This window comes from Anomaloglossus baeobatrachus, chromosome 6 (assembly GCF_048569485.1).
Source record: "Anomaloglossus baeobatrachus isolate aAnoBae1 chromosome 6, aAnoBae1.hap1, whole genome shotgun sequence".
Taxonomy (NCBI): Eukaryota; Metazoa; Chordata; class Amphibia; order Anura; family Aromobatidae; genus Anomaloglossus; species Anomaloglossus baeobatrachus.
Genome location: NC_134358.1, coordinates 554,153,615 through 554,166,559, shown reverse-complemented (window position 1 = coordinate 554,166,559; position 12,945 = coordinate 554,153,615). Strand labels below are relative to the sequence as shown.

The 12,945-nt window shown below is 50.3% G+C and overlaps 1 protein-coding gene across 1 annotated transcript in view; it reads right to left on the bottom strand.

The window, feature by feature from the left end:
• MIOS (meiosis regulator for oocyte development) overlaps window positions 1-12,945 on the bottom strand; it is a 121,795-nt gene that overhangs the window by 90,430 nt on the left and 18,420 nt on the right. Inside the window, exon 5 of the mRNA XM_075316870.1 lies at window positions 12,563-12,732. Within this exon, the coding sequence (XP_075172985.1) occupies window positions 12,563-12,732 (170 nt within the window). The remainder of the gene's footprint in view (window positions 1-12,562; window positions 12,733-12,945) is intronic.

The following is a 12,945-nucleotide window of genomic DNA, read 5'->3' as shown; positions in this document are numbered from 1 at the left end:
GTAGCATCCTTTAGCAATGAGCCATCTGCAACCGATACCACAGATCTAGCCGCCAATCTAGAGACTGGAGGATCCACCTTGGGACATTGAGCCCAACCCTTAACGACTTCAGAGGGGAAGGGGTAACGCGTGTCAGTGAGGCGCTTAGTAAAGCGCTTGTCTGGAACCGCTCTGGGCTTCTGGACAGCGTCTCTGAAGTTAGAGTGATCGAAAAACGCACTACGTGTACTTTTGGGGAACCGAAACTGGTGTTTTTCCTGCTGAGACGCCGACTCTTCTACAGTAGGAGGCGGGTGTGAGAGATCCAACACCTGGTTGATGGACGAGATAAGATCATTCACTAAGGCGTCCCCTTCAGGTGTATCAAGGTTAAGGGCGACGTCAGGGTCAGAGCCCTGAGCTGCGACGTCCGCCTCGTCCTCCAGCGAGTCCTCAAGCTGGGAACCCGAGCAGCGTGAAGAAGTCGGGGAAGATTCCCAGCGAGCCCGCTTAGCCTGTCTAGGACTGTGGTCAGGGCAGGAGTCCTCCACGTGAGACCTAGGGCCCAACCTGGGAGCGCGCTGCGGCGCGGACCGAGAGGGGCCTGGAGGTGACGATCCAACAGGGGCCGGGACCTGTGTAAGGACCGGTCTGGACTGCAAAGCTTCTAGCAGCTTGGCAGACCATTTGTCCATAGACTGAGCCATGGATTGTGAAAGTGACTCAGAGAGTTTCTCAGCAAAAACGGCAAACTCTGTCCCTGCCGCCTGGACAGGGGGAGCAGGGGGGGTCTACCTGAGCCGAGGGGCCCACTAGTGACCGAGGCTCCGGCTGAGCAAGCGAAACAGGGATCGAGCATTGCTCACAGTGAGGGTAGGTGGAACCCGCAGGTAACATAGCCCCACAAGAGGTACAGGTCGCAAAAAAACCCTGTGCCTTAACAGCTTTGCTCCTTGTGGACGACATGCTGTTGTCTCCTAGGAGAATGATCACTGAGGGTATATGGGCAAAAAAAGGGTATACAGCCCGACCGAACAGAAATATATATATATAAATATGTATCTATTCCGGCACCCTAGGGGGGACCAGCACCGGGTGACCGGTGTGGCTTACCGACCGCTAACAAGCGGCGTGTGTGTCCTCCAGATTCCCTGCCTTAGGTCCCCCGGAGCTGCAGAGCTGTTCCTGAGAATCCTCCACCGGCAGAATGCCCAAAAAATGGCTGCCGGAGCTCTCAGGGGAGGAGTGGAGCCATGGGCGGCGCCAGGAAAGTGCGGGAATCTGGGGTCCCCACAGTGATCAGTGAGGGGGGAGGAAACATACAGGATGCTCCAGCCCTCACATCCGACGTCAGGTCGGCAGTCCCGCCCTTACCCCTGACAGGCAGGCCCGGGGGCGGGATTTTTGCGACTAGGCCGCGATGAAGCCGGGGACTAAATTTGAGACCGCGCCCGACAAGCAGGCACGGTCGGCGCGGAAGTCCGCCGGCCTTCTCAATTCAGCAGCTGCCGCAGCGTCCGGGAAGGAAGGTGCGCTCCCTGCACAGTCCCCAATGGGGACACAGAGTACCTTTGAGTTGCAGGGCCCGGTCCCTGAGGTTGAATAGACTCCGGTCCGGCAGATTCCCACAGGTGCTACGGAGGGAGCATGGTCCCAGTAAATGGATGACCGCTCAGGATCCCACTTCTCCCAGAGCCGCTAAGGGATGGTGAAGGAGACGGCATGAGGCTCCGGCCTTTGTACCCGCAATGAGTACCTCAACCTTAACAACACCGCCGACGTAGTGGGGTGAGAAGGGAACATGCCGGGGGCCCCGTGGGGGCCCTCTTTTCTTCCAACCGACATAACTAATATGAGAATGCATGAGTGGATGTGTGCCTCCTTCCACACAAAGCATAAAACTGAGGAGCCCGTGATCCACGGGAGGGTGTATAGGCAGAGGGGAGGGGTTACACTTTTTAAAGTGTAATACTTTGTGTGGCCTCCGGAGGCAGAAGCTATACACCCAATTGTCTGGGTCTCCCAATGGAGCGACAAAGAAAGAGTTTTCTTTATTTTCAGGACTCTGAAAATTGTAGATTCACATTGACGGCATCAAAACTATGAATTATCACATGTGGAATGAAATACTTAACAAAAAAGTGTGAAACAACTGAAAATATGTCTTATATTCTAGGTTCTTCAAAGTAGCCACCTTTAGCTTTGATTACTGCTTGGCACACTCTTGGCATTCTCTTGATGAGCTTCAAGAGGAAGTCACCAGAAATGGATTTCCAACAGTCTTGAAGGAGTTCCCAGAAATGCTTAGCACTTGTTGGCCCTTTTGCCTTCACTCTGCGGTCCAGCTCACCCCAAACCATCTCGATTGGGTTCAGGTCTGGTGACTGTGGAGGCCAGGTCATCTGGCGTAGCACCCCATCACTTGCCTTCTTAGTCAAATAGCCCTTACACAGCCTGGAGGTGTGTTTGGGGTCATTGTCCTGTTGAAAAATAAATGATGGTCCAAGTTAACGCAAACCGGATGGAATAGCACGCCGCTGCAAGATGCTGTGGTAGCCATGCTGGTTCAGTATGCCTTCAATTTTGAACAAATCCCCAACAGTGTCCCCAGCAAAGCACCCCCACACCATCACACCTCCTCCTCCATGCTTCACGGTGGGAACCAGCCATGTAGAGTCCATCCGTTCACCTTTTCTGCGTCGCACAAAGACACGGTGGTTGGATCCAAAGATCTCAAATTTGGACTCATCAGACCAAAGCACAGATTTCAGCTGGTCTAATGTCCATTCCTTGTGTTCTTTAGTCCAAACTAGTCTCTTCTGCTTGTTGCCTGTTCTTTGCAGTGGTTTCCTAGCAGCTATTTTACCATGAAGGCTGCTGCACAAAGTCTCCGCTTAACAGTTGTTCTAGAGATGTGTCTGCAGCTAGAACTCTGTGTGGCATTGACCTGGTCTCTAATCTGAGCTGCTGTTAACCTGTGATTTCTGAGGCTGGTGACTCGGATAAACTTATCCTCCGCAGCAGAGGTGACTCTTGGTCTTCCTTTCCTGGGGCGCTCCTCATGTGAGACAGTTTCTTTGTAGCGTTTGATGGTTTTTGCCACTGCACTTGGGGACACTTTCAAAGTTTTCCCAATTTTTCGGACTGACTGACCTTCATTTCTTAAAGTAATGATGGCCACTCGTTTTTCTTTACTTAGCTGCTTTTTTCTTGCCACAATACAAATTCTAACAGTTTATTCAGTAGGCCTATCAGCCGTGTATCCACCAGACTTCTGCACAACACAACTGATGGTCCCAACCCCATTTATAAGGCAAGAAATCCCACTTATTAAACCTGACAGGGCACACCTGTGAAGTGAAGACCATTTCCGGTGACTACCTCTAGAAGCTCATCAAGAGAATGCCAAGAGTGTGCAAAGCAGTAATCAAAGCAAAAGGCGGCTACTGTGAAGAACCTAGAATATAAGACATATTATCAGTTGTTTCACACTTTAAGTATTTCATTCCACATGTGTTAATTCATAGATTTGATGCCTTCAATGTGAATCTACAATTTTCAGTCATGAAAATAAAGAAAATCCTTTGAATGAGAAGGTGTATCCAAACTTTTGGTCTGTACAGCATAATATATATTTATATATATATATATTATTATTATTATTTTATTTACTTATTTATTTTTTAATTAAATATTTTTATTACAGTTTTACAAGTTCTTAAAGGGGTGGTTCACCCATTTTTTTTATTTTCTGTAGGAGTTCTACTTACAATTCTAGGTATTTTCTCCATTGGCTTGTATTTCCATTTCTGGCACTGAGCGGCACTATGCTGCACGCTCAGTGCCTGTCACATGACCCCCTGGGGCTGTGGCCGCCAGCATCCTCTTACGTCCCGGCAAGTTCCGGGCTCTCAAACTTGTCGGGTACGTCAGAGGAGGCTGGCACCACTCAGATTGAGTGACAGGGCTGTGGGCGGTGACTACCGCACGTCACAGCCCAGCATCGAGGGGAGGAGCTGGAGGACGTCAGTGTGGAGCCGGCTAAGCGTCCTGCAGATGGTGAGGCACGGGGCGCCAGTGTGCAGTACAGGGGGGTTCTTCAGCTGAAATCCCCCCCTGCACGTAAGTATGTGCTCACACTCTCCACCCGCCCGCTCTGCTGCGATGTCAGGAGAGCGGCCGGTGTCGGGCAGTGTGATCATCTGCTCCTCCCAGCAGCAAGACACTGACAGGCATGTCACCGCTGTGCTCTGCCATCTGTCCTGCTGCATGGGACCAACTGTCTGTACTCTCACCTGCACCACAAGGCACAGGGTAGAGACAGTTGGTGACAGAGCACCTCTGCCCCCCCCTCTCTTCTTTCCCAACTCTTCTCTCCCCTCTCTCTTTTCCCGCTGTCTCTCTCTCTTTTCCCGCCCCCTCTCTCTCTTTTCCCGCCCCCTCTCTCTCTTTTCCCGCCCCCTCTCTCTCTTTTCCCGCCCGCTCTCTCTTTTCCCGCCCGCTCTCTCTTTTCCCGCCCGCTCTCTCTTTTCCCGCCCGCTCTCTCTTTTCCCGCCCGCTCTCTCTTTTCCCGCCCGCTCTCTCTTTTCCCGCCCGCTCTCTCTTTTCCCGCCCGCTCTCTCTTTTCCCGCTCGCTCTCTCTTTTCCCGCTCGCTCTCTCTTTTCCCGCTCGCTCTCTCTTTTCCCGCTCGCTCTCTTTCCCCGCTCGCTCTCTCTTTCCCCGCTCGCTCTCTCTTTCCCCGCTCGCTCTCTCTTTCCCCGCTCGCTCTCTTTTCCTCCCCCCCGCTCGCTCTCTTTTCCTTTCCCCCGCTCGCTCTCTCACTTTTCCCTCGCTCTCTCCTGGCATGGTCAGTACCGAAATCTCTCCATCGTGGAGGGGTGAGAGGGAGTAATAAACATGGAGTCCCTACTGTGTCTGTGTATTTATTTCTAATAAAAGTATTTTTCTCTGTGTGATGTCGTTTTTTTATTTTTTTAAACCCTTTGTTGGAGATTCTTAATGGCCAGGTCAAACTTGGCCTGACATTAAAAATCTCGGGCTTTATACCAGCTGGTAAAACATAGCTGGTATTAACCCCTTATTACCCAGCGTGCCACCTGCCACCAGGGCCACTGGAAAAGTTGGATACAGCGCCTGAAGATGGCGCTTCTATGAAAGCGCCATTTTCTGGGGCAGCTGTGGACTGCAATTAGCAGTGGGGGGCCCAGAACGTTTGGGCACCCTGCACTGTGGATTCCAATCCCCAGCTGCCTAGTTGTACCTGGCTGGACTCAAAAATTCGGCGAAGCCCACATCATTTTTTTTTTTTGTAATTATTTCATGAAATTCATGAAAAAAAAGGGCTTCTCTATATTTTTGGTTCCCAGCCGGGTACAACTAGGCAGCTGGGGGTTGGGGGCAGCCCGTAGCTGCCTGCTGTACCTGGCTAGCATACAAAAAGATGGCGAAGCCCACATCATTTTCTTAAAAAAAGTTTTCAGGGAAAAAACCTTTATATAAAAAAAAAAAATGTTTCCCTGGATTTCTATTGGCAGTGAAAGTAACACCAAGCAGCGGTGACTAGCAGCCAGTAGCTGCTTTGGTTACCCTTAGCAATAGAAAATGCAGCGGGAGCCCACAAACAATGTGATTTTTTGTGTTTATTTTTAATGAATTTTTAAAAAAAAAAAAAAAAAAAAAAAAAAAAAAATCGGCATGGGCTTCGCCCATCGAGCACCAGAGCATTTTACTGCTCATTCATCCCAAGTAATCAGATGACTCCAGTGTCGGCCGATTACTTGTTCTGTGTCCCCCTGCATCCATCGCAGCGTGTACGGGCTGTGAGGTCACCTGAGTTCAGTCCAGCACTGGAGTCAGCTGATCTGAACTCAGCTGAACTCCAGCCTGCACACGCTGCGATGGATGCAGGGGGACATAGAACAAGTAAGGTCTAAGCCACACGGCGAGAAAAACAGTGCGAGTGGAGTGCGATAAAACATCGCATTCCACTTGGACCAATATTAGCCTGTGTGTCAGCACACATGAGTGATTATTTGCTCAGCCCTAATTGGACCGAGAAAACAATAGCAGCATGCTGCCACTGTAATGCAAGACTCTCTCTTTTACCCATTCAAGTGTATGTGGTGAGAGAAAAATCGCACTGCACTTGCGGTACATCGGTGGACTACGGAGGAGAGAGGGAGAGAAATCCCTCCCACCCCTCCTCAGTGCTGGCCCACCCCTCGAGTGGCGGACCGCCCCCCACAGCTGAGGTCTGCTCGCACAGTCGGACCTCAGTCGCAGGGACACACGCATGACACTCAGCTCTGCTGTACTGAGCGTGAGCCGAGTGTAATGCGAGGGGATCGCAGTAATCCCCGTGTGGCCCCAGCCTAGAGAGATGAATGAATGAATGAATGAATAGAGGGCTGGATAGATAGATAGATAGATAGATAGATAGATGAGAAAGACATATATAATGTCCAACCCCATGCATATTCTAAGCTGGCACCCTTTTGTGACTTTCATGTGGCATTAAGGTGCTTAGTCTTGTATTTAGCCAAAAATAAATAATTTAAAAAAATGACATGCGGTCCCCCTATCTTTTGTAGCCAGCTAGGGTAAAGCAAACTGCTGCAGCCTGCAAACCACAGCTGGCAGCTTCACCTTGGCTGGTAATCCAAAACAGAGGGCACCCCACACTGTTATTTTAAATTAAATAATTTAAAACAAAAAACACGGGGTCCCCCGAAATTGGATCACTAGCCAAAGGTAAAGCAGACAGCTGTGGTCTGGTATTCTCAGACTAGGGAGGTTCACCATTATTGGACACTCCCCAGCCTAAAAATAGCAGGCTGCAGCCGCCCCAGAAGTAGCACATCCATTAGATGCGCCAGTCCTAGTGCTTTTCCCAGCTCATCCCGTTGCCCTGGTGCGGTGGCAAACGGGGTAATATATGGGGTTACTACCAGATGTGTAATGTCACCTGGCATCAAGCCCTGGAGTTAATGATGTCAGGCGTGTATCAGATACCCGACATCACAAACCCAGGCAGTAATAAAAAAAAAAAAAAATAGACAACAAACATTTTTATTTGAAAAACGCTCCCCAACACATTCCCTCTTTCACCAATTTATTAGAAAGAAAAACAAATCCAGGTCTGGTGTAATACAAGGTGGTCCCACGACGATCCATACCATAGTCAATGTCCCAGTCAATGAAGAACAGAATGTTCCCTATTTGCTGGGAGAGCCGTGCAGTGACCTGAGCTAACATCAATAGGTCAGCCCAGGTCACTGCAGGGCATGACGAGTGCTGCTATCAGGAGGTTATCGAGGCATATTACCTGCGATGATCGCTGAACTCCTGACAGCAGCGCTGTCACCGAGTTCAATGACCGCCGCCTTCACAAACCAAGTATCGCGAGCGGCCCGTGACGTCACCACTAGTCACAGTCTCGGGTCGACAGCGAGAGGTGATGTGACAAGCGGCGGGCATAGAAGGCAGTGACGACCGCTGACGTCAGGAGGGCAGGACTTCATCACCGTAGGTAATGAACTTACTAACCTCCTGACGGTAGCGCTTGTCATCCCCGCGGCTGCTGACACTGCAGTGCAGGCCGCAGCTGACACTGCTGAGCGGGCAGCCGCGGGGCTGGGGCTGGAGTGGGACACTGACTGCACGGGCACCCGACGGAAGTCACACGGAAGTGTTTCTGCGTTGCTTCCGGGAATTTTGTGGACCCATTGACTTGTATTGAGTCACGGTTCGTTATTACGGAACAGAATAGGACGTGTTCCATAATAACGGAGCGGACATACGGCATCCGATGTTTTTTTTTTTTGTAGGATCGGATGCACATGGAAGTGCTACCGTGTACCATCCGATCCTACACAAAAGACATTGAAAAGATGGTCCAGTCTGTGGGGCCACAAAAAAAACAGGAACTGACCAGGACAAACGGAACGGTCATGTGAATGAGCCCACCTGCAGCCATTGCAGCGTGTGCGGGCTGTGAGATCAGGAGTCAGCTGACTCCAGCGCCGGCCGATAAATTCTGTGTCCCGCTGCAGAAGGATCCAGTAAAATAACGGTTGCATGCGCTGCACATTTAATCCACAGGATCCGGTCATATGCGGTTTGCGGATGATACGGACGACACACAGACTAGGCAAGAGGGAAAAAAGCAATCTCATCACACCGTCACTTTTTTTTCCCCAATTATTTTTTTCACATGTTGCGCCGGCTAATAATCATAATTTCTGTACACACACACACACACACACACACATTATACACACACACACACACACACACACACATTATACACACACACACACATTATACACACACACACACACACATTATACACACACACACATTATACACACACACACACACTATACACACACACACTATACACACACACACTATACACACACACACTATACACACACACACACACTCACACATTATACACACACACACACACATTATACACACACACACACACACACTCACATTATACACACACACACACTCACACATTACACACACACACACTCACACATTATATACACACACACACACACACTATACACACACACACACACACTATACACACTCACACATTATACACACACACACACACACTCACACATTATATACACACACACACTATACACACACACACACTCACACATTATACACACACACACACACTCACACATTATACACACACACACACACTCACATTATATACACACACACACTATACACACATTATATACACACACACACACTATACACACACACACACACACACACACATTATACACACACACACTCACACATTATACACACACACACACACACACACACATTATACACACACACACACACACACACACACATTATACACACACACACACACAAATTATACACACACACACACACACACACACTATACACACACACACACACACACACACACACACACACACACACACACACACACACACCTCCCCTGGCTGTGCAGAGCTGGCAGCTTCAGATGTCTCTGTGTGATTGCTCTCAGTGCATCCACACAGGGAAGAGGCAGGGAGGAGGGTTTGGGTGGAGAGCAGAGTGGGGTGTTACACACAGTGGGTGTGTTAGATAAGCTAGACACCGCCCTAGAGCCACAAAGAATTCTGGGACTTGTAGGAACTGAACACAGGAAGTCAGAGGAGAGATTAACCCCATCAGAGCTGGAGCCAGCAATGAGCATGTGCTGCTGGTGCACAATAAAAGGTAATTTTGCTGAAAAAACATAATAGATGTGTTGAGGGGCACATATTAGCAAGATTTATCAGAAAAAAAAAAAATCAGTTTTGGTAACTGGACAACTTCTTTAAGTACCATTATTACATTTATCAGTTAATCGAATTAGACTTTTGTTTTTCTTTATGAGTTTTTGCTTTGTTTGGCATTGTACACAGTTAAATGTCATTTTTGATGAAGAATCTAACCTGTTCCCATGCTACTCTCTTCTCGACAAACCTCCGTCATCATTATAGATAAGTTCTGCAGAAATTTCTCGCCCTTTTCCCCTTGTTATCAATTTAGAGTAAGCCCATTCTAAACCTAAATCAGTTCCCTCGAAGCCAACCCTGACCAGTCTATCCATCGTGCCCATATTTTTTCAAATTTGAAGACGCAATTTATTTTCCGGTATTATCTATATATATAATTGCCTTATTCTGTCTGTCTGTCTGTCTGTCTGTCTGTCTGTCTGTCTGTCTGTCTGTCTGTCTGTCTGTCTGTCTGTCTGTCTGTCTGTCTGTCTGTCTGTCTGTCTGTCTGTCTATCTGTCTGTCTATCTGTCTGTCTATCTGTCTGTCATGCTCCGAAATTGTGTCCTTACGGTGACACAAAGCTGATTGGCCGCTGGGCTCGCCATGGCCCCGCCCCCCCACACGGATTGGCCTCTCGCCCCGGCTCTCTGCAGGCCCCGCCCCCCTCACGCAATGCACGCTCGCTCTGGCCCAACTGACACGGAGCCGCGACTCCCAGGTGAGTACACACACACATCAGATCACACTCACTCTCACACACACCTCACACATCACAACATGCTGGGATATCGCTTGCTTCTACACCGGCTGCGTCAGGATCCCGGCAGCGCCACACATAACCTTGCGATGCTGGGATCTTGACGGAGGCCGTGAAAGCTGGTAACCATTATACACATCGGGTAACTAAGGTCCCTTAGTTACCCGATGTGTATCATAGTTACCAGTGTACACCGGCTCCCACTCACTCTCACACACACCTCACACACACATCACATCGCATCCACACATCAAGGTCCTGCAGCGGCGGAAAATACAGACACATAACAGCACACACATAACAGCACACACATACACACACAAATCAGATCAGACTCACACACACCTCACACATCACATCGCATCCACATACTCACAACATCCTGGGATATCGCTTGCTTCTCGGCGGCGGTACTGTGCTGTTGTGAGCTTCCAGGACCTGCGGGAGGATCACATGGCCAGAAGCATGTGATACCTCCGGATGTTGTGAGTATCAGCACGTATGTGCGATATCGTCAGTGTCTGTGTGTGTGAGTGGATGCGATCGGGTGTGTGTGAGTGGATGCGATCGGGTGTGTGTGAGTGGATGCGATCGGGTGTGTGTGAGTGGATGCGATCGGGTGTGTGTGAGTGGATGCGATCGGGTGTGTGTGAGTGGATGCGATCGGGTGTGTGTGAGTGGATGCGATCGGGTGTGTGTGAGTGGATGCGATCGGGTGTGTGTGAGTGGATGCGATCGGGTGTGTGTGAGTGGATGCGTTCGGGTGTGTGTGAGTGGATGCGATCGGGTGTGTGAGTGTCGGCAGAGGAGCACGGCGTGCTGGAGGAGGCTGGGAGCAGAGAGGCTGATCATGGGGAAGGCTGGGAGGAGAGAGGCTGATGCTGGGGGAGGCTGGGAGGGGGAGGCTGGGACGAGGGAGGCTGATGCTGGTGGAGGCTGATGCTTGGGGAGGCTGATGCTGGGGGAGGCTGGAAGGAGAGAGGCTAATGCTGGTGGAGGCTAATGCTGGTGGAGGCTGATGCTTGGGGAGGCTGATGCTTGGGGAGACTGGGAGGGGAAGGCTAATGCTGAGGGAGGCTGGGAGGAAGCAGGCTGGGAGGAGAGAGGCTGATCCTGGGGAAGGCTGGGAACGGGAGGCTGATGCTGAGGGAGGCTGGAAGGAGAGAGGCTGATGCTGGGGGAGGCTGGAAGGAGAGAGGCTGATGCTGGTGGAGGCTGATGCTGGGGGAGACTGGGAGCGGAAGGCTGATGCTGAGGGAGGCTGGGAGGGGGAGGCTGGGAGGAAGGAGGCTGGGAGGAGAGAGGCTGATCCTGGGGAAGGCTGGGAAGGGGAGGCTGATGCTGGGGGAGGCTGGAAGGAGAGAGGCTGATGCTGGTGGAGGCTGATGCATGGGGAGGCTGATGCTGGGGGAGGCTGGGAGCGGAAGGCTGATGCTGAGGGAGGCTGGGAGGGGGAGGCTGGGAGGAAGGAGGCTGGGAGGAGAGAGGCTGATCCTGGGGAAGGCTGGGAAGGGGAGGCTGATGCTGAGGGAAGCTGGAAGGAGAGAGGCTGATGCTGGGGGAGGCTGGAAGGAGAGAGGCTGAGGCTGGGAGGAGAGAGGCTGATGCTGGGGAAGGCTGATGCTGAGGGAGGCTGGGAGGGGAAAGCTGATGCTGGGGAAGGCTGGGAGGACGGAGGCTGGGAGGAGAGAGGCTGATCCTGGGGAAGGCTGGGAGAGGGAGGCTGATGCTGGAGGAGGCTGGAAGGAGAGAGGCTGATGCTGGCGGAGGCTGATGCTGGGGGAGGCTGGAAGGAGAGAGGCTGATGCTGGTGGAGGCTGATGCTTGGGGAGGCTGGGAGAGGGAGGCTGATGCTGAGGGAGGCTGGGAGGAGGGAGGCTGGGAGAGGTAGGCTGAGAGAAGAGAGGCTGATGCGCACACACACACACACACACACTGGGAACCACAAACAACTGCCCTACACAGACACCCACACACACAGACAACGCTGCACACACACAACACCCAACACACAAACACCGCGGCACACACAAATATACGCACATACCGCACAACACACACATTGCACAAAACATACCTCCCCCCAAAACACACCACACACACACAAACCGCGCAACACACACACACACAACGCTACAGACACACAGCGCTCCACAAACAACGCAACACACGCAACACACATACAACACCGCTCTCACCCCCCGCCACACCCAGACAACACCCAGAACATGTACAGCGCCTACACAAACACTTGGTAACTACACACAACAACATCTCATATATATATATATATATATATATATATATATATATATATATATATATATATATATATATATATATATATATATATATATATATATATATATATATATATATATATATATATATATATATATATATATATATATATATATATTTTTTTAATTAAATAAATTAATATTAAATTTATATATATTATATAAAAGGAGGATACACACCAAAAGGTGGTGTATTCACGAGCCGACTTACCAGGACGGAGTCGTAGCAGCCGAGGTCGCTGGTGAGGAAGGCGAACATGACGGCAAGGTAAGGGTTACTCAGCTGATTTCGGAGGGAGCTGCACATCTCTCTCCAGAGAGAATTCTTTTCGTCTGTATATCCGGACAGCGCCATCGCTACAACATTCAGATTCAGATCTCCTGCAAAAAAAAAATTAAGTCATTACTACGGCTGGCGTCAGAAGAAGAATGGGGGGGTGCAGATGGGGTGACCCAAAAGAACGGCTGCTGTGTATGATCATCACTTACAGAGGCCTGAACAGTCACATGGAAGGCTGGACGCCCTCCTGCTCAGAAATAGGAACACTGGGAGATTGAGCACAAACCCGCAGATGTGACAGGGTCCATGTGCCT